Source organism: Malaclemys terrapin, chromosome 3 (assembly GCF_027887155.1).
Source record: "Malaclemys terrapin pileata isolate rMalTer1 chromosome 3, rMalTer1.hap1, whole genome shotgun sequence".
NCBI lineage: Eukaryota > Metazoa > Chordata > Testudines > Emydidae > Malaclemys > Malaclemys terrapin.
In genome coordinates this window covers 98100512-98127885 of record NC_071507.1, presented here as the reverse complement: position 1 = coordinate 98127885, position 27374 = coordinate 98100512, and the positions used below count along the sequence as shown (strand labels likewise).

The 27374-nt window shown below is 42.7% G+C and overlaps 1 protein-coding gene across 7 annotated transcripts in view; it reads left to right on the top strand.

Moving 5' to 3' along the window:
• Window positions 1–24148, top strand: part of SASH1 (SAM and SH3 domain containing 1) — a 248113-nt gene extending 223965 nt beyond the window's left edge. For all 7 annotated transcript variants that reach the window (XM_054021817.1, XM_054021818.1, XM_054021816.1 and 4 more), the window contains 7 exons: window positions 61–230; window positions 1808–2017; window positions 4300–4450; window positions 6514–6627; window positions 15255–16381; window positions 19203–19334; window positions 20231–24148. In XM_054021817.1, the coding sequence (XP_053877792.1) occupies window positions 61–230; window positions 1808–2017; window positions 4300–4450; window positions 6514–6627; window positions 15255–16381; window positions 19203–19334; window positions 20231–20491 (2165 nt within the window). In that variant the 3' untranslated portion in view covers window positions 20492–24148. The remainder of the gene's footprint in view (window positions 1–60; window positions 231–1807; window positions 2018–4299; window positions 4451–6513; window positions 6628–15254; window positions 16382–19202; window positions 19335–20230) is intronic.
• Window positions 24149–27374: the final 3226 nt, after the last annotated feature.

Below are 27374 nucleotides of genomic sequence, written 5' to 3'. Positions count from 1 at the left end.
TGCTGAGCCCTTCTCACAAACATATTTTTTGTAAGCTGTTACTCTGGTTCCCACGCACAGGTGGTCAGACAGTGAGCACGACAGATTCCTCAGCCAGCAACCGGGAGAGTGTCAAGTCTGAAGATGGTGATGATGAAGAGCCTCCCTATAGGGGACCTTTTTGTGGACGAGCCAGGGTTCACACTGATTTTACACCCAGCCCTTATGATACTGACTCCCTGAAACTTAAGGTACCAGTTTTCTTCTTGGATCAAATGACGTATGCTACTCAGGCAAAACTCCCACTGAAAAATCAGTAAGAGCTTAGCCTGAGGAAGGTTAATAATACTTAGTCCCTTATTTAGCTGAGGTTGTGCTCCCTGCATTCCCATTACCTGTCTCTGGTATTGCAATGTGCTCTTAGGAGTTGTTTGGGTGATAAAATATAGGTGAGTAGTTCTTAGTATTTTCCAAAATCCAAGCAAACATGCTTTAAAATACCAGAGAGGCAGGCAAAGAAGGGAGTGCAGAGGTATGTGTGAAGGGAGTGGGGGAGTTAACTACTGTGGAACTGAAAATATATGTGGTATATTCACTCTCACTCTACACGGATTTGAAAAATCTATTTTCAGAGAGATTTTTTTCTAGCAACGGGCAAGCAGAAGAACTCAGCAGAATCAGGCCAGGGTTGTTAATTCCTGATAAAGTAAATATTCTGAGCCAGATCTGTGGCTGCTAGCAAGGACAAGCCTTGTGGGGAAAGGGCTGCAAAGATAGTATAAAGTTCACTTTTGCACACTTCCAACACTGGGTGCCCTATGTCTAGGTGGCCACCTACACTGCCAGAGCTAGTCCACCTGCACCGAACTAGAACAGAGTCTATTCTAATTTGCACTAGCTACGAACAGTCCCACAGAGCTGAAACAGCAACTGCAGATAGACACAGAGTAGTAGTATCTTGTGGTACTGTCTCTTTAGAGTTAGTCATGAATAATCACCAGAATGCCTCCCATTATAAGCGGTCACTCACATAATGCAGTCACACTCAGGATCTGTGTGCTCAGAGTCTGTAGGAGCCATCTTGTCATGTAACTAATAAAGAGAATTGTGGTTTAAACTTCATATCACTGGCTTGACTCTGGTTCCTGAAACACACAGACTGCAGTACATTCACAAGGAAGATGCTCTCAGCTGCTGACCATGTTAAAAAGCAAGACAGTGGAGAGCACCAGCAACGATCCATAGATAACTGAGAACTGCTGGTGTAAGTGTGAACTCCTGGGAACTATTCCAGGATCTGTGACTAACTTGCTGTATGATCTTGGACAAGTCACTTAGGGCTGGTCTACACTGAAAACTTACATCAGCATAGCTACAAGTTGGGGTGTGAAAATCCACACACCTGAGAGATGTAGCTATACTGACCTAACCCCTGGTGTAGACAACAATAGGTTGATGGAAAAATGATTCTGTTGACCTAGCTACTGCATCTCGGGGAAGTGGATTAACTACGGTGATGGAAGAACCCTTTCCGTTGCTATAGTAAGTGTCTGCACTGAAGCACTACAGCAGCGCAACTACAGCTGTGCCACTGCAGCTTTTTTAATGTAGACATAGCCTTAGTCTCTGTTTGCCTCTTTCCCCCTCTTAAAATGGGTGTAATAATACACACCTCACAAGTGTATGTGATTGATTCATGTTTGCAAATCCCCCTGAGGTCTTCAGATTCTGTGTAAATGGAAAAAACAGAGTGAGGATAGTGAGTTTGCCTGAATATTGATAGGAATTATGTGCATAACTGTCCCATTCTTTCTTGTTGGGCCTTCAGAAAGGTGATATCATTGATATAATCAGCAAACCTCCCATGGGCACTTGGATGGGCCTGTTGAACAATAAAGTGGGCACTTTCAAATTTATCTATGTGGACGTGTTAAATGAGGAGGAAGAGAAGCCAAAGCGGCCCACAAGGAGACGACGGAAAGGAAGACCACCTCAGCCCAAGTCTGTCGAGGATCTCCTTGATCGTATCAATTTAAAGGTTAGTTCCCATTCTCTCTCTTGATACAATTTTGCTATGGGAAGGGGGCGTGCTGTTGAGTTAATTAAGTTTTTAAGGGCTACACAGTAAGGTCCTAATCCTGCACCCACTGGAACTTTCACCATTTATGTAACAGAAGCAGAATTGGCTCTTAATTTACGGAGGGGATGTAGCTGATGTATAGAACAAGTAACATCCAGTGTAATGGACTGCTGAAGGGTTCAGTTACATACATGCCAGGATCCTAATTCATTCCAGAGATTGGCAGTGAGATCGAGTACAACAACAAAAAACCTAGCATATATCCAAGGACATTAGGTTACTGTTTCTTTTAATAAGGAAGTTGATAGGCCCTGTTCCAGGAAGCTCAAGGTCAGACACGTTGGAGATAAACTGCTATGCCTGTAGTTTATTCTTCCTATTACTCTGTTACTGAAAAGATGTGATATGTTGTGCATCTACGTAGCATGCTGTTTTAGGAGATTGGATTCTAAATCCAACAGCAGGTGTGGCACTGAAGGTTTAGGAAGGTGGTTGTGCCAATGGTTAGGACAGTATTTATATACTCTGCAGTCCTATAATTTCTTTATTATATGGTTGTTTGCATTTGCTAAACTACTGATTCTTTTTTAGCAGTAGTGAAAAATTCCCTCTGTTTTATTTTTTTTCTTGCAGTGTCAAAATAGGTTGTTCTGTTAATTCATAGTTAAGGGAACTGCAGAGTAGAGGGAATAAAATTCAAACACAGATGCCTACAGCTTCAGTGATTTCTCCTATTATTGGAATGCTTTGTTTAAAGTGTAACCCCAACAGACCTCGGTCGTCGGCAGGCGGGATCAAACCTGGGGCCTCTGGCGCTGCATGAGCCTCTACCGCGTGAGCTAAAAGCCAACGGGCCCTTAGCTAAGGCTGTAGAGCAGACTCATTTAACTCTCTCTAAATGGTCTCGGTGCCACTAGATGCCACGCAGTGTGGGGGTTACAAAAGCACTCTTTAAAAAAATGAACTTTTAATTCTTTTAAAAGCCTGAATTTAAAGCAGTTTAAAAAAAAAAAAAAGCCCATGTGTAAATTCCTTCCAAGGCTTATGCCTACGCAACCGTTTCTCTTCAATGAATGTATGAAGCTATGGAACTGCCCGCTGAAAGCCATTGAAAGCACCGTGACAGTGATGTATTGCTGTGCAAAATGCAAAAGTGCGGTGTAATCTCTTCTTTCCTTACGCAACAAGTGTGTCCATTATATTTTCTCTTAGCTCAATAATTTAAGCCCAATTTAAAAATTCTGGTCTCAAAATCTTAGAGGTTCAAGAAAAAGAAACACGAGGATCATGACTGAGGCACTTTGGGTACTTCTCCACTGCAGTTAAAAACCTGTGGCTGGTCCGTGCCACCTGACTTGGGCTCACGGGGCTCAGGCTAAGGGTCTGTTTATTTGTGGTGCAGACATTCAGGCCAAGCTCTTGGACCCTCCCACCTTACAGGGTCTTAGAGCTCAGGCTCCTGCCCAACCCTGAATGTCAGCACCACAATCAAACAGCTGCGCCAGCTGGCACGGACCAGCCACAGGTTTTTAATCTCAGTGTAGACATATCCTTAGCAGCCTGTGTCTCTTGGAAAGAAACCCAAGTGCCTAATTCACTTTTGAAAATGGGACTTAAGCACTTTTGAAAATATTACCCATTGAGAATATTGTTGCAGAAAGAATCTGCCATAATAGAGGTTTGAGCATTAGCCTGCTAAACCCAGGGTTGTGAGTTCAATTCATGAGGGGGCCATTTAGGGAACTGGGGTAAAAATCTGTCTGGGGATTGGTCCTGCTTTGAGCAGAGGATTGGACTAGATGATCTCCTCCAACCCTAATATTCTATGAATAGGTGCATGCCATGGCATATTGAGGGCATTGTAATTGACACTGTGAATTTACAGCAGTTCAAGAAAACTGGTATATCAAAACAGAGCCTGTTAGTACAAACTAAGCCTTCTAAACGACCTATCCCACTGTAAGAAAGAGGAACTGGTATAGTCTGTGGATGTACATTGTTATGCCCCTCCTATGCCCTGAGTAACAAAGGCCCTGCGTTTACAGTAAATAGGGTGGATGGGGGGTCTTTTCTTTGTATTACAGTTGTTTCCTAGTAATAAATAATAATCTGTTAGGAAGATAAAGCTAAAGAAGAAACGGCCTAGATAGGCATGGATTGGTTGAACTTTCCTTTGTTTTCCGGTGGTAGATCTTTTGCCTTGTTGTACAACTCACTAGTTTCCTGTTTTCCACACACAGGAGCACATGCCCACTTTTCTATTCAATGGTTATGAAGATCTGGACACTTTCAAACTGCTGGAGGAGGAAGATTTGGATGAGCTGAATATCCGAGACCCAGAGCACAGAGCTGTTCTCCTCACAGCTGTGGAGCTTTTACAGGAATATGATAGTAAGTGGGTTTTGGCTTTTACCAGTGCCCTGCTGAGGGCTCTTTTGACCACTTCTGGGAGAGGAAACTAGTTGAGGGAGTCTGTAGATATTGTCTAATGTAATCTAGGCATTTCTGTGGTACGTATGTTAAATAACTAGGCTTCTAAGGAATTGCAGATGGTTTTACATTTGCATTGCACTCCACCACCGTTATTTATTTTCCTGTAAAATCTTCTGTCCTGTGTGTGTGTGTGTGTGTGTGTGTGTGTGTGTGACTTTTAAGAGAAAAAATACATCAGCTAAGCTTGAATAGTCAGGGTTCTAGTCATAGTACAATATGTGGCTCATTCATCTGGAAATCAAGTGTTGCTAACACAGCCAGTGGGTCCAATACTGTTGCTAAGAGATTTGTGCTGTAGGTTTACACTTTCACAAACGATGCAATTTCTCCCTTCTCCTCTGACCTCTCCTTGTACCGTTTGCAATTAGTCTACATTATACGTTCTTCACAGAGCCATCCTTAACTTTTCTGTCATTCCCCAGGAATAAATTCAAATTACAAACTTTAGGCTCTTTTCCTTTCTGGTTTGGGGTATTTTTGTCACCTAATATGATTTGTACCACATTGTTTACAAGATTGATTTAGTATGTTCACTTTTTTTTGCAGTAATAGTTTTTTATAGTGACCTTCCAGTTTGGCTTAAAAATGTATGGCATTATTTGGAGGGGGGGTTGGAGGGAATGAATTCCTCTTGCGTGTGATGGGGGTGGACAAGAAGTGGAGTGGGAAAGAGACAGCTGGAGCCTGTGTGAGCAGCAGCTTCTGTGTCTGCTCCATAATTACATTTTTTTCATGCTCTGAGAATAGGCATCAGACTAGCAGTTTCTGGCTTTTGTTGAAGAACATAACACAACACAACATAAACGGCAGCTGTGCATCAGGCAATTGGTGGTTTGATTTCTGCAGTCCTGAATTTAGTTTCTGTACAAAACAGTTTGACCAAACTCTAAGGACTAATTCCTCGATTCCAGCACACAGCCTGATTCCCCCTGCTGGGAGTGCTGGGCATAGTCACAGAGCCAGGGAGGAAGGAATTCTTACCACTAGTTTCCCACTTGCTCTCTGCCCCATCATGGGGAAGAATTACTAGTAATTCCATCTGATCCTTCCCCTGGCTTCCCTCTGCAGGATAGGTCAGCTATTTGATCAAAGGCTTTTGACACTATCCCATTAAACAAGTCCCTGCTGCACTTCCTTTTATTCATGTCACTTCTCACACTTGTAATTTTAGCGTCCTCGTGGCCAAGATGGAGTCTGCTCTGCAGGCAGCTCTGGCCAAGAGAAGGCACGCACAGGAATGCAGCAGGAAAAACCCCTTCTACCCCAGGGGCATCTGTTCCAAACCCCCCAGAGTGAATATCCACCCACAGGAAAAGTACAATGGATATAAGAAAGGGAAATATTTATTTACAGAGGGATGAGAGGAGAAAAACAACAAGGGGAAATATAGGGGGAGCAGTAGAACAGGGTTGCATCCAAACCAAGGCCCCACAGGCCCAGTGGTAGCACAGGCTGAAAGGGCAGACACCGAGCAATGTGTCTACACATAGAGTTCAGGAGTCCTGAGCAAAGTTCCCATCCAGTGGTGAGTCTTGGGTGCTCCTGGTCACCTTCGGCGCCAGTGAACTTTCCCCCAACAAACCCTTCCGGTGCCCTCTTCTGCCGCTCTCTGCAAACCACATAGAGCGACCACCTCCCCACTTAACTAGCTAGCAGCCTCCCTCCTTGTTCCCAGTGCAGAGTCATAAACCCTAGTTCTCACAGCCCCATAAACCCCAGTACTCACAGCTCTGGGCAGCTGTGATACTGGGTCCAGATCCAGCCTGTCATTCTCGGGTGATTATTCCCCATTGTGATTACTTTCCACAGAGCCTTATCCCCTCCGAATGCTCAGATATCTGGGCTGATGCAGTGGGTGCTAGTAAGTGTTTGGGGAGGAGAGGAAGTGGTTAGCCCAAGAACTTGCACCAGATTCCGTGTGTAATGGCCTTTTTTTCATTGTGCGCTCTCACCTCCTCCAGGTAACAGCGACCAGTCGGGGTCTCAGGAGAAACTTCTCATAGAAGGCCAGGGACTGAGCAGATGCTCCCCCCGGGATTCTGGCTGCTATGAAAGCAGTGAAAACCTGGAGAATGGTAATGAGAACAAAAAGAATCACTGACATGCCCAGCCTGTGTGTGCAGATGACTTTTGCATCCTTTCTGCTTCCATGCTCCAGCTAAAAGCGGAGCTGCTTCATACTTGGCTTTCTCACTCCCTCATCCTCGCTCTCTCTCTTTTCCTGAGCCATTGATTTTTGTTATTGTTGGTGTTGCTGCTTTCTAGCACTGACAGAGGACGTAGGATTACAAAAGAAAAGCAGATGATCTGGAGTTTGTGTTCTGAGAAAACCAGGCCGCCTCCTTCCCCCTCCTCACCCCGTCTTCCTCCTGCTCCATCTCCTGTTGTAGTCTTGAGACTGGTTCTCATATTCATAGTTCTTGTTAAGGGAGTATTGGCAATGGGGAACTCCCTTCATTTCTCACTGGGGCTTTGGAGGACTTATTCACAGCCTTAACAAAAAAAACAACCTTTGGAAATGAATGTTCTCTATTTTGGGCAGTGGTTTTGTGTGTTTGCTCTAGATGCATGTTGCATCCTCCTGCCATCAAAGGGGCCTGTTGAGATGTTAAAGCTTTTGCATGAACCTCAGCAAGTCAATTGAATCCAAATGTGGGCAAGATGGGAGAGCAAGAACCACCTACTATGTAGACTCCCAGTTATCCTGGCTTGTGACGCTGGGAGATGGTGTCTGAATGGCAAGGCAGAGCTCAGTGGAAGCTACAGTCCCATGTTTAGAAGAAGACAAACAGTTGTATGAATGAGGGTTGTTGTATAAAAAGATGTAAAATTGTTATCTGTTAAATTGCTTTTGATCAATTGAGTTTGGTGATGTCACTCCAGACATCCGAGTTCTGGTTCTGCCTCCATCTGCCGGGCTTTATCACCAATGGCCGGTGCAAATGGGAAACCAAGAATGCGGTTCAAAAGACCCTATTCCCCCTTTTAGGTAGCTGTGGCTGCAGCTCCTTCTTCCAGCTGTTGAGGGGGTGGAGAGTAGAAGGTCTTTCCCTGAGTCAGTGTCTCCTCTGTTAATGTGCCAGTTGAAGATACTCATGTAGGGAACACAAATCACCATATGCTAGGAACCCAAGTGCATCAACTCCCTAATGCACTAAACTCCACAGGCCTCAGAGAGCAAGAGATCAGAATTATCTCCTGAACTTGAGCCTCCTGCACTACATCGTTATTGTCACTTGACCAAAGCAGCTCGACCTCTCTGATTTAATTCCCTTGCAGAGGTGGGTGCTTTTGATGACTGTATTTCAAATGTGACTGAAATCTGTATATTGTGCTAAAGAAAGAAAAATGAATATTACTTTACATATGTTTCTAAAAAAACGTAAAAATTACATAGCCTATATTTGATTTTCTTTCCCTTATATTCATAAGAGGTCTCCTAATGAAGGCTTTAGCATTAGGGTTAAATTGCTGCCTGTACGTTTTCTTTAGTTTAATAAAATCTTTGCAAAACAATTGTCATTGCCTGCCTGCTTTCCGAATGCTTGCTTTTATGTTTAAACTAATATTTCTATTTAAGCTTTCCAGAACTGAGATCACTAATGCTTTGTATTGCTGTTCAACTTTGACTTGCTGCACTTTTATACCATTTCTACATACTAGTGCATTCAGTGCTTGCTTTGAGAAACTGTTCCGTGTGTAACATTTGTACTGGATTCATTCTCCTTGTGGTGAAAGTTTTCTGTCAAAGTTGGTTGGTCTGAAGAGTGTCCCGTGTTCTTTGCAAAGTCCACAGACCATCATTGTTTATATGCTTCTTGTTTCCAAAATACATTCTTCACTTGGCTCTTTTCCGTTAAAGTGAGGATAACCAGCAGCCCAGTACAAGCACATAATGAACAACCAGACCATCATCTGCTTTTCTCACAGCGAGGGGAAATGCATTCTGAGAAGGAAACAGGTTCTCAGATGGGGGATAGTTATTTTTTCTAATGACAAGAACAGACGCCTGTTATGGGCGGATATCAATCCTCCTGACATCAATTCCAACTTTTCAGAGAATCTATTACAATTTGAACACAAACCCCTGTTTGCTACATACTATATCAGTAGGTGCAGAATTGTTTGTCTGTTTTAGGTACTTGTACAGCAGACCCCCATGACAGAAGCATCTGAGCACCTCACACTTTTTAATGTATTTATCTTTATAGCACCTCTATGAAGTGGAGAAATACTGTTTCCCCCATCTATAAAATGGGGATCTGAGCCACAGAGATATTAAGTGTCTTGCCTGTGGTCACACAGAAAGAATGTGGTGGAGCAGGGACTTAAACTCAGATCTCCTAAATCCCAGGCTGGAACCCTAACCACTGGATCATCCTTCCTCTCTAAGTAAACACAAGAAGAAATGACATGGGCAGGTAGCCATGTCACTTTGTTTAATTCTGTATTTATACCGGTTGACACGGTCATTGACGAGAGAAGAAGCCATGACTGTTTGTTGTGCCAACCATCACATCTTTGTTGTGTCAGTAAAAATGTAAAAACCCAAGGAAATGTAACCACAGAAAACAAAGCCAAAGTAAAATTAATGAAATCTGGAGTTAGGGCAGACAGGCCATCCTTAACTCACCCTGTTCTGTGTGGTTTTGAGTATTCGCCTCTGCAGGGTGATTTTCCTCAAAATAAAGATTAGAGAAGGATTGAAAATCTGCTGCTGTAGCCTCCCCCCTCCCCCCCCCAAAAAAAAAATTTCCCCCCAGATACCATTGCACGTCTACCCTCTGACATTCTTCCTGGTACATACAGCTTTCTGGGTACTTCTTTTTGAGGAAGAAGATATAGAGTCAAAGACTCATTTATGTTCTAATTCCAGGAAGTAGCACAGGGAGCCTGGGCACTGCTGTCCCAAACAGGAAATACTGAACCGCAATCTAGAAGGGGAATTGGCCTGTGTAAAGTAGTCCTATAGCCTGAGTTTACAGCCTCAGATTAGTCCCCTAAAATGGAAACATACATAAAGCTTCCAGACTCTACCATACAGTAGGAGCAAGGGCAACATCTAAAGACTACCTGTATCACTCACTGCAGTTTTCCCAGATACCTAAATCTTTCTGAACACATTTAGCCCAACAGTACAGAGATGATGCTGCCAATCGATAGCACTGAAAAGGGTTATGAAAGGTGTCAGGCTGCTTAATAACAACAAGGCTCATAAGAATGAATTAATACTAACAATATTGACCCTAAAAATGGTCAATTTAGAAATCACTGGCTACACACTCACTTTGAACTTTAAAAATGCGACAATACTGGCAAATGTTGGGCTAGATTCTGAAAAGCTGGTGTAAATTAGGAGGAATATAATAGCTCCATAGGAGTTCCTCCTGATTTACCCGATTGTAACAGATCACAGTCTAGCCCATGGTCTTCCATCCAAGTAATGACTCTGATGCTACTCTTCTCAGAGAAGTGCACCATTTGGGGATATTTCTTAAAACAATTTTGAAGCTAAGTGCCATTTTATTAATTAATACATTGAATAGTTTTGTGTTGGGTTATTTTCTTCATGGGCAAACTCCCTCTAGACCAGGTTTTATTCCTGTTAGCAACTGGGTCCGTCTCCTGCAAGTTGTTCCGTAGGAATGCTAGGGTCTGCCCGTGCAGAACAGCTTAAGAATCTGATGCTACATACATTTGAAACTTTTGTTCTTTCTCTTCTGTTTTCCTTGCCATTCTGCCCCTTGCTTTCCCTTCTCCATTCTCTTTGCTCAGTCATGCTCACCAGTGTATTCTTCCTAACTGCTAACAAAGTGAAGTTAATAAATACCCTTTAACGCATCTGCACCTGCAAGGACTAACTTCTGCAGTAATCGTGTACCATTTTTCTTTGAAGGAAGGAACAAGGGTGCAGGGACCAGGTTGTGTTGTAGTAGTAAAAACAAGTCACTGGCTAGACAATACTTCAGAACCAAAAGAAGTTGTATGGGTTTTGATGTGTAAACTTCACAGCAAGCCTAGACAGTAAAATGAATTACAATCGGAGCTGTAAACATACAGGCAGATAAAAAACTAAAGAGAAAAGCACATTCCTTTCCCCACCCCTGGATGAAAGGCTAGATTCCAACATGCTGACACGGAGGTACAGGCACTGAATGAGGAGTACATCATTTTCTGACACACTTTCAGAAACAGATGGAGCAGCCCTTGTGAGGTAACATTGAAATAAGTCCCGTTTTGGAGGGAGGTTTCCTGCATTTCTACTGAAATGTTGCAACTTCCTGAAACGATGCCATGTTTTGTAAGTTGCCTGATGAGGCGCAGGCGAGAGAGTGTAAGAAGCAAATTTTCCTCTTAGATTAAATGAATTGTTTCTTTGCGCTTGTGGATTTTTGGAGACATGGTGTCCTGCCATTAAGCAGGCACATGAAATGTATTAGGATTCAGATCCAAAGCAATCGCTATGCATTATTCAGAAGTCTTAGTATCTTCCAGAATGCTCAGAATGCAAGTTGTATTGAAAGGAATCATCCATCGCTTAAAAGTAGTACACTTTAAATCTGAATGAAACTCAATTCTAAAATCTCTGAATGTAGCCTCCTTTTAGGTAGCAATTAGTTGGCTAATACCACTGACTCTGGTGCCATTTAGATGAAATTGGTTTTTCTCTAGATTGTGAAACAGCTTTCAAACATCAGGTTTTGCACCTGCACTGACATTAGAAAATTCAGTTCTGCTTTTAAAAATATTAAGGTGTCCTGCTCACTCAGAAAGGAACTATACAGTATGTGCTGTCACTCTGGGTTGCTACCTGCTTTGAGGGGACTTCACCATTCTGATCAAAAGCCTAAGCATCATTTGAGAATGACCTTGCATCTCTCATCCATGAAAAATAAATCAAGATCTGTCCCTGCACTTTTCAGTCAAGAAAATTTGATTGATTTTTGCCCTTGTTAGTTGTGCAGTGCAACTCTGACAAAAATATACAAAAACTTTGCATAAAACCTCTGGCTTATATTATTTCAATTGAGTTTGGCCTAATCAAGATGCGATGACCAGTCTAGTTGCCTTTCATTATGCCCCTTGACAAAGCAACATCCAGGCCTAAAAAGACTCCTTGCAAATAACTGAAAGATAGGTAAGGTTGAAAGTGGGTGTTCAGTGTGAAGATTCACTCTAAAAAGGCATTAAGGGCATAAAGGCAGTGACCCCAAATCAAATTTGTGTCTTGCACAAATATAGCAAGTTAATCTGTCATCCTTGATATTGCTTCCTGGGATCTGAAAGTCAGGCTTGGTTCTTTGCTAATCACACACCAGCAGTGCAACTCCACTGTGCAAAGGCTCGATCCTGAAAGTGAGTAGATCCAGGGAAATTAACATTAAGGATTTGCATAAGTGTTTTGCAGATTGGGGCCCGCATGCTCAGCACTTTGCAGGATTGAGCCCTCAGTCTGTCCTGTGCTAATGCAGGCACCCAGTGAAGGCTAATGAATGGTATTGCACAAATGTAACTGGAGGGCACAGTTTGGTCTGCGGAATTTATATTACTGACCATGAAGTATGAGAGAGAAAGAACCCAGCCTGACAGTCAGATCTAAGACTGAGCCTGCAGGACTGGAGGTTTGAAAAATCCAACTTTTAACTGTAAACTGAGCAATTTTCATATGGAAGCCACTGAGGAACAATAAACCAGGACGCCCACAATGTCATTCTCACAGAATTATTTTTTGGAGTAGAAACACTTTAAACCAGCAAGCAATCCTTGGGACATGATGAGGTAGCTATTCTTGAGACTGGACAGCTGATCAAACACAGCAAGGATGGGAACAACTAGTCTCTACTCTCCTTATTTGATATTTGGGTTAGTCGATTAAATAGTTTTGTTTTTTTTTAATAGTGTCCTCATTCCAGGCTGAGCTGGTGCACCACCTCACAAGTGGGCATGGTGTTGAAGGTGGGATCTTATTTGATTTTTTTCCCCTTCACACAGGGTTGCAACAAGTCCATAGAGACTGTTAGATGCCAAAGAGCCTGCCCCCACCCACCCCAGTGCAGGGTCTCTCTTATTAACAGAAAAGCTAATGCAGACCATGAACAAAACTTTCACCTCAACCTCTCAGCTGGGTGACTGTCATTCTTTGTCCATGTGTTCCCCCACCTGACTCCAGTGCTCACTTCCACTCTGGCTCCTCCCCCAGGGTTCTCTCAGTTCCAGGCTCTGCCCCTGCTGTTAGGCTCTTTGCCCCTACCGAGTAAGATCCTTCTTTGGAGTTAGGGGTCCAGAGACGTCTGTCCATTGCAACTCTTCTCTTGGGACAGCAGGTGATCCTGGCCAGGCTGGGCTTCTAGACAGTGTCTGATTGAGACCAGGAGATGCCTGCTGACTGCAGCTCTCTGTCTAGGAGGCTCCCCTCTCTTGGATCACCTCTGATGGGCTCCCCATTCTGGTGGGTTCCCCAAAGAGCAAGCCCTCTAGGCTCCCCGCTCAGGTGTCTCCTGGGAGCTTCCTGTCTCCTTTTGCAACTCCCCTCTAACTGAGGTTGGGTGTCCTTTATTAGATCCAGGTGCTTGTTTACTAATCAACCACTTGGGGGAGTCAGTTGCTCCCCAGGGGGAGCCTTTCCAAGGCAGTTATGGGCAGACAGCCCTAACTCCCCATAAAAGGGAGCTGCCCCATAACAAATAGTGAATGGGCAGAGTAAAAAAGACCCCAAGTTGCTGATTTGCCAAGTTCCATCTGGAGAAAAAAAGAAACACATATTATGTATTTTGTACTAATTTAGCACAAAGATTAAAAAAATACCCATGAGGGCTGAAGATATAGGGCCAGAGGCTTGGTTGGTGTAAATTTGCAGCACTCCACTAAGTCCATGTTGCTATGCCAATTTATACCAGTTGGGTGTCTTGCTCATCGTGGCTTTGATATTTGTTTCTTTTGTAGTGTGCGTTTTCCCGTTTGCTCACCCAATGGCTGATAATGTCACCCTGTCTTGGACAAAACTCACACAGACACCATTGGCAGTTTTGCTGTAAGGACTGTAGGATTTAGTTCAAAGTTTTTTTACCATTTAACAGGAAAAAAGACTGTTATGCATGCTTTGATCATTTCCAATTGGACTAGGGTAACTCTAGATAAAGATACACCTTAAACCCATTTGGAAAGTGCAGAATGCAGCAGCCTCCTAACCAAGCAGTATTTCCCATTACTATTGTGTGTCTTGATTTGCCCTGGATCTCAAGATGTTGATTCTGAAAAGACTTAAATAGATATGGGTCTTGAATACCTTAGAGACTCGATTTCCCCCTTTGTATGATTTTTACCATAGAGGCAACCAGCTGATACACTTCAGACACCTTGTTTAAACAGGAGACTTAGAGTTCACAATGACTGGGTCTTCAACCTTTTGAAAGACCACCCAATCTCATCTAGCCCAGATATGGGGGACCTGCTGGAAACATAATTTGTGGGAAGGTTTTGGGTTCTGGACTGGAGCTGAATGTGGAACATTTTGCTTTCATAATGGGAGGTTTTTAATGGCCTTCTGGATCCAGTCTCTGGAAAGTCTGTACAGCACCCAAAAGATTGAATGTATGTTTATAGGGTGATAGATATACACAGTCTATTATGTACGTGGGCTTTTCTGTTTTTCTAAGTAGTAAAAATCACCAGTTCAGGATATCTAAAATGATCCAAACAATCATTCATTAACTGCCCTACATTTTACTGTGCTCCTAGCCTTATTTTTAAAAAAACAACTTTAAAAAAAGAGGCTGCATCTCTTAGTAAGATCTACAGAGCTTCTTGTCATCTCCATCAACCAATCCATGAGCCATGTCTGTTATGGAAAATGCAAAACATGCTCTTATAAAATGATCAGGTCTCAAACAGTAAACATAAAATACTAGGATACCACCTGGTCTTTCCACTCAAGTAGGACATTCCGATTTAAGACTAATGCTAAGGTTAGTCCATTTGAAACACTTCTCCCTTTCATAATATAAGACACATTTCTCTGATAAAATTCTTCAACTGCTAAACACAGCCCTGGAAAGAGGCTAGTCCAATAGCACTCCCAGAACAATTCAAACTGCCTCACGGTTTCCCTTTGTAAATAGGTCACTGCACATTTAAACCGTGAAATAATAGGATGGCAGGTCTGTCATAATTCTAGTTAATAAACATTATCTCAAAAGAAATACAACATTAAGGGATAAAAATCCATTCTTCAAGAGTGAGTTCTCAAGCATAATTAGAAACCAAATAATTATTGACCTAATGTAGCCACAAACATGCAAAAACTGTCTGATTTTATAAGTTATTTCTCTGTAGGGGTCAAATCTGTTACCATAATGTATAGGCTGTAGCTACACCAAGAAAAGTTGTATTAAGCCAGCTGGACCATGTCATCTTTGCAAATTTGGGTAAAGACTAGAATTTATCTTAAATTTATCTCACTATTTAGGGATATTAAGCAGCTCTTATAAGTCAAACTAGAAGCTCTCAAATGAGTCTGGGCAGAACTGTACTGAAGTGCAGCATAGGCAGAGACACCAGAAAAACGGGACAAGACATAGACATGTCTTCAGTTACCAATGAAGAATCTTTGCGTTTCAAAGGCATTTAGTGGTGATGCAGGTTCCTGGCAGTGCTTCTTTTGTACATTTCTCCTCCAATGATTTGTAATGTCTTTTGTTCTTAGGCAAGACTCGGAGGACCTGTCTGTTGCCCACAAAGTCAGCCAGTGAGCACTGCTTTAACAGAAACCAACTGCCAAGTTATCCAACTCTGCCTTTGACTAAATCGATAGAAGCTCTCCAGCAAGGAAAGAAGGAAATCCGGTTGAGTTGTTTTCATCATGCTCCCAAGAGCTGCATCAAGCCTTCAAGCATCACAGGTTTGAAGAAGAACCGCAGAAGTTTACCAGCAGCTGTCTGCCGGAGCTGTGAGACTCTGGACGGCACCCAGAATGTGGCCAAGTGGCCAAGATCTCATTCACTGGATGACCTCCAAGGAGAATCCAGCACTGACCTACCGAACACTAGTAAGAAAGTAGATTCTTTCCCTCAGGATGCACTGGATGTAGCAAAAAAGACAACTGGGTCCATCCTGAAGCCTAAGGCTCCTGTGGGTGGCATGAGGGCAGAAGAGACTCTACCTAAGCAAAGTAAAGGAACTGCTGATTCTCAGAAGGGAAAAGCTAGGAAATCGGACTGCTCAGTAACAGAGACTTCATGTGGGACTCCTACTCAGTACCTGCTTAAACGCTGGGAGGCTCAGCCTACTTCAGTTACACACAACGTAACAAGGACACCTCTGGAAAATCATCATAAAAGCAGTCATGACCTTGAAAGGGCTGATAACTCTCCAGTCCTCAAGGAAGGTCTGAAAGCTGAGCAAAAGGGCATGAGCGAGGCAAGAATTCAGTCAAAAAATCCTTCACAGCCACCACCAGTCCCTGCCAAAAAAAGCCGAGAACGCCTTTCTAATGGACTATATCATCCCCCTCTGACCCTAAGTGGAGCCCTTTCAAGTCCAGATGCACCATGTTTGCCAGTAAAAAGGGCCAGTCCATCCAGCCCCATTGATTGCCGTGTAGTACCTGCCTGTAGGCCCTCTTCTGAGCAGCCCAGTACCCCACCAAGCACACTGCCCCCTTGGCTAGCTGAGCTTTCTGAGACTGCTAGCATTCAGCAACATGTGGTAAAGCTAGGCCCTGCTTTAGCCAGGAAAGTCTCTTGTGCTAGAGGACTGGATCTGGAAATGTTGATAGAAAACAAGTTACAGTCTGAAGAGATTGATCTCACAGAGGAACCATATTCAGACAAGGTGAGAAGGGGCTAATGTCTCAACATTTTAACTCTGGTCTTTATAACAGCTCACTTTTCATTGAGTCTGGTGCATTATTTGTCCTCTATAAATCATTGGAAAAGATGGAAATATCTTTCAGGCGCCCTGTTGTTACTCTGACAGTCCGTTCTGTGTATATCAGGCCTCACACCCAAAGGCAGCCTTTCAATACCAGTAAAGTAAATAGCTGTTTGGGGCCTTGCTGCTTTGAACTAGGGTGACCAGATGAGAGGAAGAAAATATCAGGACACATGGGGGAGGGGAGTCACCGGCGGAGCAAAAAAAAAACCCAAAACACCAGAGTGCGTCCCAACCGATGCATCCCGACAAACACCTAAATATCGGGACGGTCCCGATTTATCAGGACGTCTGGTCACCCTACTTTGAACTCTGCATTTCCTGCAAGCACTGCTACTTCCAACCTGGGTTTGTCTTCTCCAACTATACGGTTTGAGAGAGAATAGAACCACATACCTCTCTGCTCTTCAGCAAGAGGGTTTAACGAGGAGGCAACTCCTGGAAATGGGAATCTGGGCATGAGTTTGGGATCCAGGCTGACCCTGATTACGCCATAGCCATTCCTTTGAAAGACAGCACAGGTCTGCCCATTTATTTTGTTCTTCCTTTCTCACACCAGTGATGCTTCTCAGAACTAAGGTGGGTTCAGAGACCCTCACTGGAATTTGTAGAAGGGTTCAGCACCCAATGTGCTGAGCTATTGAAAATGGAGCCATACGCGTAGCAGTGGGAGCTGCTGGGTGCTGAGCACTTTGGGAAAATCTCACCTGTAAATAGGTGCCTAAATGAGAACTGAGCTCCTTTGAAAATCAGGACCTCATCTCACTTTGAGGAGTGGGTGGAGCCAGCTTAATCACCCAGTGTTGCAGACTTACCATTAATTACATAACCAGCAACAGGCATTAGCTATTAGTCAGCTTGCTTTGATGTCCACTTTTTTCTGACCAAAAACCTTGCAAGTACCCTTTAAGGGAACAAAAGTTTGGGAGAAATACCTGGATACACACACTTCAAATGAGTGCTGATTTTGAGCGGGGAAACTGATCAGTTGAGGTTCATTGTTCATGCTGGATGAAGTGCAACAAGGATACAAAGAGAATAAATGGTGAAAGTCAATCCGATTAAATGCTTTGTGTTTTAATGATGTAAGGCAACGATGTGCCACCCTAAGTGCGTCTAACTGTGGCAGTTGCAGGGACAGACCCTAATCTTGCGATAGTGCTTTGATACTCCACTGATATGTGACAGCACTTTGTCATCGTAGTGCAGCAGCTGCATGAATTGATGCAATGAAAGGGTATGATGAAAAGACAGTTTCATCTCCCATTCCCTCCACATGTTCCTGGCTGCTGGGAGGGAAGATGTGTTTCCCACTCCACTCTTGCCTAGTGCGGGGCTGAAATGGAGCAGAGTTTGTCCTACACAGACTGTGTTTGCACTCTGCCTTACTGTGTGTCAGGCAGGGAAGAGAGTTGATGAGACATGTGAGTCCTACCAGAGATATGGATAACATCTCGAGGACTAAACTCATTGGAGCAGGGACTATCTTTTTGTTACGTTTGTATCACACCTAACACAATGGGGCCTGGCCCAGGATTGCAGCTCCAAGAAGCTACCTTAATACAAATAATATTAATATTGAACAGCCACATCTAGCTTAGTGTAAACTAGATTCCACACACAGGATCATATCCTCAAGTATGCCTCACCTTCTACCCAATGCACTCAGGGGGAGGGACATAGATGACTTCCTGCCTCCTCTCCATCTTCTCCTCCCCACCCCCCATTCTCAGAGCTGCTGTAATTTGCACTGGATATTAAAGGTAATTTATGAAAGTATTATTGCTACCCTGTTGTTTAAATGATTCAGTGATGCATCTGAAAGCCCGTATGAAGTTACTACTTCTCTGGTATAATGGCTAGGGATGAGGAGGGATCTCTTATTGACTGGAATATCAGTCCCCAAACTGGAGGGAAGTGCATATGAATCTGTTTATGTGTAGAATAGAAATATAATTGTAAAGAGGTCAAAAAACCACCAAAGGTTTTGGGAAGGTATACAGTATATTCTGCATAAGGGCAAAAGCCAACTTCTAATGGGGGTTAGGAAGAAATGTTCCTTGGCATAGACTACCCCAGAATTGCCTATTTGACTCATTGTTGGAAACAGGATACTGGACTAGATGAACCACTGGTCTGACAATTCCTATGTTCCTAATGCAACACTAACTCTGACCATTATCTCCAGAGGACCCCTAAAGCTGTCAGACATCTTCCAAATTGTACAAGTCAAGAACCAGAAAATCCATAGTGATCAGATCAATTTTCTCCAGCCGTGATGACAGTCGTTTTCTGACTAAGCCAAAGAATAACAAAATATCTAGTAAAATTTCTGAATGGCAAAATGTGTGCTGCCCTACAACTTGTCAGAGGCAGATTTCACTGGTGGAACTATTTGATGGCAGAGAGAGACTTTGGATAAAATGTGGCCTTGTTTGAAGTCCAGGGGATTTTTGCTCTTAACTTCAGTAGAGCCAGAATTTCACCCTTTGAGGATGTATAATGGTAAAGGCTTTATGGACCAGTGTCCCAAACGCCCCACTGTAGGTATTGTGAAAGCTAAATGAAACCCCATTCTTTGTAACTCTCAGAGAAATCTAAAGCTCCCCTTGTCAAGTTGTGTTTGATGTTTGTAGAGAAACCTTTTGTTGATTTTTATTGCTTCTGGGTTTTTTTTCTTTCCCTCTTCCTTCCTCCCGCGTGTCTGGATGGCAATTTGCAGCATGGTCGCTGTGGGATTCCTGAAGCTTTGGTGCAGAGATACTCTGAAGACCTAGAGCAGCCTGAAAAGGATGTTGCTACAAACATGGACCAAATCCGGGTGAAGCAGTTGAGGAAGCAGCACCGCATGGCAGTGAGTGTCTCTGTCTACCACGTTCTTTGCTTATAAATACATAGTTAATTGAATGATGGTGAAAGTACTGGATTCATCGCCCGGGAGACTGAAATCCTGTCTATGTTCGCAGAGACACAGCACAGGTAGCAGCACGGCATACCACCCCTCACCCCTTCCTCCCTCTGTGCTGGAGGGGAACCACTTCTACTATTGAGAATGGAGTTGCGTCGCCCTGCCCATTCTGTCTTGGGCATCTCTGATGAGAGCAACAAATATAATAAAAGGTTTAGAAAACCTGACGTAAGAGGAAAGGTTAAAAAAAAAATACTGGGCATGTTTAGTCTTGAGAAAAGAAGACTAAGCGGGGACCTGTTAAGTCTTCAAATATGTTAAGGGCAGTTACAAAAAGACAGGGGATCAATGTTCCCCATACCTGCTGAAGGTAGGACAAGAAGTAATGGGTTTAATCTGCAGCAAGGGAGATTTAGTTTAGAAAGGAAAACTTTTTTAACTATAGGCATAGTTAAGTTCTGGAACAGGCTTCCAAGGGAGGTTCTGGAATCCCTGTCACTGGAGGTTCTTAAGAACAGATTAAACAAACATGTCAGAAATGGTCTAGATATACTTGGTCTTACCTCAGATTGAGGGGACAGACTTCTCAAGGTCTCTTCCAACCCTATATTTCTACGACCAGCTACTAACAGCATATTGGGAACCAGTTAAAAAGAGCAGAATGGGTGGTCAGCAAATGACTTTCTCATCGCCTAACACACACACAGGAGAAATAGCTATCAAGATCTGAAACATCCTTTTTCTAAAACTATCAAATTCTTACCGCCTGGGCGGTGCAGAGGAAGATTGAGAGTAAACTAAACAGTCAAAAGGTTACATTTTTTTTCTCTTTCTCTATCCAGATTCCGAGCGGAGGGCTCACTGAAATCTGCCGAAAACCTGTATCCCCAGGACATATCAAATCTATAACTGACTGGCTGGTTTCTGTTGGCCTGCCTATGTATTCTAGCTCACTCACAGAAGCAGGATTCAACACGCTGAGCAAAGTGCCTTCTCTGTCACAAACTTGCCTTCAAGAAGCTGGCATCACAGAGGAGAGGCACATAAGCAAGCTCCTGGCAGCAGCAAGACTCTTCAAACCCCTCAATCCAGAGGCGATTTAACATGCTCTGGAATGTGGCACCTCCTGAGACCCCGCTGCTTCTTACCGCACCAGTTTTGCCCTATTTTCTCCACACAGCAAATGGGATCAAGCAAGTGGATCCCAGGATAGGCAAATAAACTCCTCAGAGGATCTTCCTTTTTTCTGTCTTTGGCAACTAAAGGAGAAAAGAAGCAACCGCCAGGTAACAGAAGTGTGGTACTTCCTTAGTCTTCAACAACAACGTATTTTTAGTTCTGAAAGTGCACAGGGCTAGCCTGTGGTTAGACAGCACCCCATGTGACCATTGAGCTAAAGGGACCCTTGCACACTCTCCACAAGTTTGTGACAGCTACACCTGCTGTCAGCCCTGTTTCTGTTGCAAGGTCTCTATGAATAGAAGGCCCTCTGTAAAGCTGGGTCCCAGTTACCTAGAGACAGCCCTGAAAGCCACGTACAAGCCAAGGTGCAGCTCACTGGCAAAAGCTGTTTAGCAAATCTTGGGTTTTTTATTTGCTTGTTTTGTTTGTTTTAGCAATCAAATGCTAAATACATACCCTTTTTTGTCATCCTCTCTGTTGCTTGGTATAGTTCCTGTAGACCATAGACCCTTTAGCTAGGCCAGAATAATGGATTGGAATTAGTTTACAATATTGACCATTTTGGTTGTTCCAGTACAACTAACCTAACAGAGTCCAAAACTTCTTTTGTGTATAGAATTGGGGTCATTGTTGTAACTGCTTTCTCGCAACCAGCTTTTTTATTTGCCTTAAAATCAGCTTGTCAGCAGTTATCTAGTGTTCACTTATCTGTATCCAACCTTGCTTCATCCTGTCATCGTTCCATGGCACTTAGGGTGATTTTCAGTTAAAGTAACTTCTATAGATTGTCTCGTAACATCTTGTTTGTAGAGGTGCTTTTGCAAATGCAGAATTTCCATTGTCAGGCTAACTGTTCGCAGCGGTCTGCATTTGCTGCTGTTATTAAAATGTTCAAAGTTATCTTGCCTTGTATATATGTAACTGCTTTTCATTTTAATCATATGTTTATGTACTGTGTTATACTGTCAATCATTATACTGCAGCTTTGACTTGGTATCCTGACCATATCAATTCAAAACATTGGTTTCTTCAAATGAAAGGTTGCCCTGGGGAAATAAAATGCACCGAAGAAGTAAACTGTGTCCCATAGAAAGTATCAGAGCAGTAATTTCACTGCCTGGGGGGGAAAAACTTAGAGTCTTATGAATTATGCTGTAATTTTACAAAACTTGATGTCCCCCAGTATCGAGTGTTTGAAATATCTTCTCTTCAGAAGAAAGTGTCGTTCTGAAATGCTGGACAAACCATTTTTTGTCCATAAAATAATGATCCTATTTTCTGTCTAACCCACTGTAAAATCTCCGCTGTGGATACTAACAGATTTTATTTTTGTACATGGGCACTCATTTTATATACCAAATACAGATCACCATGAATAGCATTAACTAGACTTTTTCTTTGGTGTCTATATCCTATGTATTTTTCTTTAACTTACAGTAGTGGAAACTCTTCATTGTAGACAGGGTAGGCTTTCCTTTGGCAGGTGAATTGAAAGACATAGTCTAGTGATCTGAGCACAGGCCTAGAAATCTGTTTCTATTACCAGCCCTGCCACTAGCTTGCCAGGTGAATTCAGGCAAGTCACTTCCCCTCTCTGAAACTCAAGTATTCCACTCATAAAATGAGGATAATGATGCTTACTTATCCTGATAAAGTGCATTCAGATTGATGAATGAAGTGCTGAGAATGCACTATTATTATTGCCTACCCTAAGTCAGGTACGCTGTAAATTTTACCTATGGTGATAATCTAGCTCTGAGTGTAATATTAGGTGTCAGTTTTATTTACCTAATTGCAGTTGTCACCAGCCTCTGTTATTTTTATCACCTCTGCCCTAAATTCTGCCATCAGAATTAAAGACCCCAATGTGTATAGCATAACTAATTCACTTCCTCATATCATCTGAAATGGTTCTGAATCTAGAGCTCCTCTGGATTTTGTCTAAAACCTTATTAGTGCTTTTCTCTGGGGAACTGGAGAACTAGTAAGCTCTAGTGTGACAGCATCAGGGAATGTGTGACATAACTGAATGTTTTGCGCAGGTGGCTAAACTCTTACAAAAGAACAAAGTGTTTATAGTATGGGCCTTGGTTGTTATAGCAATGATTTGTCTGTCATCCCGCTCTAAGGCTTAAAGGGAAGCCTATAGAAAGCAGTAGCTGGAAGGAGTGCTGAGATATCCACTGATAGCTGGGGTCACCATTGATTAAAAGTAAGCAGACTGCAGAATACCCTTTAGCAGCTCAGAAGGGTAAGGGACTGCTTACTATGCAGAATTTGAGTATGAAGCATCGTCTGATACAAAAGGAAAGCAACTTCCACTCATCACGGAAAAAGGAAGTCATATAATTTTAAAAATCCCTCCCGTTCATTTTTTCCCCAACCTGATTAATAACAGAGGGAGGGTCACAGCAGAGAAGGAAACAATCTGGATTTCTGAAGCTCTCCATGTCCCAAACACTCATTGTAATTCCTATGCCTTTTGAATGATTGAATAGCATGGAGAAATCAAAACACCCCTATCACGACTTTGCCATGAGGAGGCCATTCTGACTTGGATTCCTTGAGATTTTTGTTGTTAATATTGCTCTTTGATCTGGTTTTTAAAGTCTGCCATTCAGCCTTCTTTTGAGTTATATTTTTAGCATATATTTTGATCTTAGAAAAGCCTTACACTGCTCAGTGTGAGCTTCTCCTGCTGGTTTCAGTGCAGTCCAGTGGACAGGTTGGGGATTGCCTGGTGTAACAACAATATCCTATTCTTTACCATTTCCTTTTGAAGTGCAACACTCCAAGCAAAAGTTAGCTCATTGGCTAAGCACAAAAGAAGCCTGCTGATGAAATCCTAATCTGCTCTGCTCAGACAAGTACTGCTCTGTGTCCACTGTGTGCAATTCTAACTTGAAAAGCTATTTAGTAAGGGAAGAAGTATTCCCAAAATATTAACAAGCAACATTACAATTGTAAGCGCCTATTAATGCCCATGTATTACCATCTGAGTAGCTAGGATATACTCCATGTCCCTGGCCCTGTGCTCTTGGATGAGACTGGGAGCATGGGAATGTGATCAAAGGCATTAAGTATTATATTATTCAGCCAGGTCATTCTCCCTAAGAGCAGCAATAGAGGTCAATTCACCAAGTCACGGCTGTACAGTTGTACTGTATTATTTTTAGAATAAATAATACTTTTGGTCCAAGATACTGTCATCCTTAATTGACACCCTCTGGGGAAACAAAACTGTCAAGCAAATTATGTAACAACTAACAATGTTGCACTTTCTGTATATGAAATCAGTATTTAAATAACTTATTTTTCTCCATTTGCTGTTCTTAAATGATGTAAGTAGCTGTAATATACCAGTACCCAATATGTCCTTACAGTTTGCTTCAACCTGAGAAAGCTGTGTATTGTAAAGAAAACAACAATATGAATGTGTAAAGATTATTGTGCTCTTTCATTTAGCAAAAAAAAAAAAAAAAAAGTTGACAAAAGGGTTTTCCTGTGTATCAAACCTTGTCTATAATTATATGTCATACTGTTCATAGACAAAAAATAAATAAATTTCCTCAGTCTTATACGTCTCCTTTTTTTGAACTCTAATATCATGAAAGTGAATGGAATGGAGAGACTGACTGATTGCCTTCAGTTGAAAGAAGCAGCATTCAGTGTTCTCACTGCTGAATTTTTCCTTTTGTAGGGTACGTGGCGGTGCTTTCAGGCAACACTTTCAAACTTGGGTGCCTGAAGTCAGACATATTTTAAAAAACCCCAAAAGGCAGCCATTTTTCACTGGTGCTGCATCAATTTCACTAAGTGTTGTGGTGTTCGGTGCATTTTAAAATTAAGCTACTTTTTTAGGTTCTGTAAACTGCGTGGGCGGACTTTTTTCCAGTGTTGGGTGGCCCTTTAAGGGAGTTGAGCTTAGCCCCCATCTGTGACTAATTAGCTGTCTCCCAAGTGATGGGTCTGATTACGTCTATTGGTATTCACACAACCATTCCAGCATGAAGGCAGAGAAAACATATACAAGGCTCCATACAAACTAGACAGGAGAGAAAGGAACCCCAGCCCCAGTTTACAAAGATTCTGAAATGCAAAGACAACTGTGACAGATAACGCAGAATCCACACAACTGTTGCCAATGCTATGCATGCCTGAATCACTGTGTCACAAAATGGGTTGGCCCTTTAACGGAGGAGGACTTAGACCCACCTGTGACTAATTAGCTGCCTTCCAGAAGTTGGGTCTGAGGCTGGGACTCAAGTGACAGTCTGCAGGCCACTTGGGCCTTAGATAAAAGGCAAAGAAACAGCTCACTAGACAGTGATACTTGTAGGGAGCAGGTAGGTGCCTACAGGTCTGGGGAGAGGACTGTCTGATCAGTTGGATTTATGCTGAATTGTTTTGATTTGAGGAAATACAGCCTCAGGTTGTCATGGAGCTTGAATATCAGCAAAGGGCGTAGGCATGTTGCAGAGTGAGCTGTGACAAGAGGGGAACAGGAAGCAAGAAGACAAAAGAAGAGTCGACAGGTGCTGACGCAGGACACTAGAAAGCAGGTTGGATTTAGCAAGGTGGAGAAGAATCAGTCAGGAGAAATGGGAAAGGGAGACGTTTCAGAAAAGCTTGGTTGTGAGGACATGCTTCAGGCTTAGTCAAACAAATCCTTTGGTTCCTCTATCAAATGCAATCTGGTTAATTTGAAGCAAAGTGTAAACCATTTTGCAATCAGAAATTTGATTTCTATCAGATTAAGATATATCTCATTAAAAAGTCAGTTCTACATATAGTAGCAACAAGACTGAATAGCACTGTTATTCTGGGACGCTGTTTAAACATTTTACTGTTGTCTGGCCCTTTAGCTACATTATTTCCAGTCCAAACAATGGATCATGCTTAATTACTTGATAGTACCCGGACTTCACAATGGGTATGAAATTGGCATGCATCTGTCCCCCATGGCATTCTATTCTCTATCATGCTCATAGTACCCAAAGTGTATTAATAGCTTCATACAACAAATAAAAACATGGGGCCTAATTCAAGATACACACTGCATTGTGTCCACAGTCTGGACACTCAATGTGTTAAGATTAATGGTCACTCATATCTCTTGGATCCAATAATGAACAAAACATCCAGGGTAGATCGTGGTTTCAGGTAGCCTTCACTGGCCAGCATTTTTTTCAATCAGGAGGTGAAGTAAGGAAGAATCATGGCTTGGATTTGACCCTGACGGTTGATTTGTAACTCCTGCTTAAGCAAAGCTCCTCGTCACAACTATTTAGCCTTAGTAATGTAGCACATAAACATCAGTAGTGTAGAAGTAAATTGCCAAACACGATCATTTTATTTTTCTTCCTGTTAGTTTGTTTCAATTCTGTTCAATACCCGCTGTGTAGTCTGCTGCTGTGCATGTGCACCAGAGGGCATTGCACTGCTGGCTAGAAGTAAGAGATTGACCATCCTCCCGGGATTGCAACTGGCTCTGATGCAGGCTGTTTCCAAGAAGCACTTGATTAACAAAACAGAAATAAAAAGAGAACAACATGCACAGCCAGAGCGCTTGCCATTCCTGCAGCTGGAAGGAGTAACACCGCCCTAACAAGACTGCTGCAGTCCCTGGTCACTTAGGGAGCAGATGAAACACCCAGCCTATATGTTTTGTGCTTAACTTTTTGCTAATGCTGTTGATCCAATAGTGTTCTAATAGCAACAACCATCCCAAAAAATCCCACCCCACACCAAGCATCTGGCATCTGCAGCAAAAAGAAAACTCCCACTAGTTCCCATATAAGGGGAAATTCACACCGTGTGGCGGGTCCACACAAGGCTGAGTCAGCGTTAAGTGGTTTGCATTGATATACTGTTCCATCAGAATTACATTATGAAACCAGTATCAGATGCCCTTTGATTGGGATGCCAATGCACCACAACCATCATCAGGAGAGACCGGTGTCTGAGGGAGAGGTTAGTTGAGTCTCCTGGTCCATTCCCTTCTTGGCCTTTGTGCAGGGACTGAAAGTAAGAGAGCCAATGGTGATGTGGCCCTGTTCCTAGGAACTGTAAACATCCATTTTATTCCCTCCTTGGTCACTGAAAAGCTATCAGATGATCATAGCCTCTGGTGTTGGGCAGAGCTTCCCTTTCTGGCCTCAAGTGTTGACATCACTAACAGTCACAGCAACTGCTGCATTATGTTGCAGCCCATTTGTAAATAGGACAAGCTGAATAGAGCATGTCTATCTGCATAGGCTATCAACTCACCATCCGATTCAAAATGCTAGCACTGCTCTACAATGCATTTCATTGGCTACTAGCGCAGGTATTTGGTGTCTGTTTTCCAGGACCAGGCATGGGAGCTGCAATTGTCCAGCACATGACTGACCTCAGCTATATGTTACGCTATGTTTGAACTTGTTTCCCTTTTCCATCTGTGAAGCGGTGTCTGAATATTCGAGTTTTACATTGGCTAGCTAAATCCGTCAGAAAATTATGTTTCTATTGCTGTGGCAGTGGAGTGGTTAAATGATTACTGGGAGATGATGTCTTACAAGGAATTAGTACCTTTTTAGTTCTTGGTTTAAAATTTGTGGTTTGGACATAATTCTCCATTCTCAATGGAACAGGGCCACAGAACCTGAAGGCAGTGGCAACAGCAGCAGAGAAATGTTTTCTCCCTACAACTCGTTAATTTTAGGATCATTATGCAAGTCCATTGAGTTTGGATAAAATTCCAGGAGTGCCTTTGCTTTGTCCATGGAAGTTAGCAAAGTTTAGGTCCAGGACAATGCCTCATAT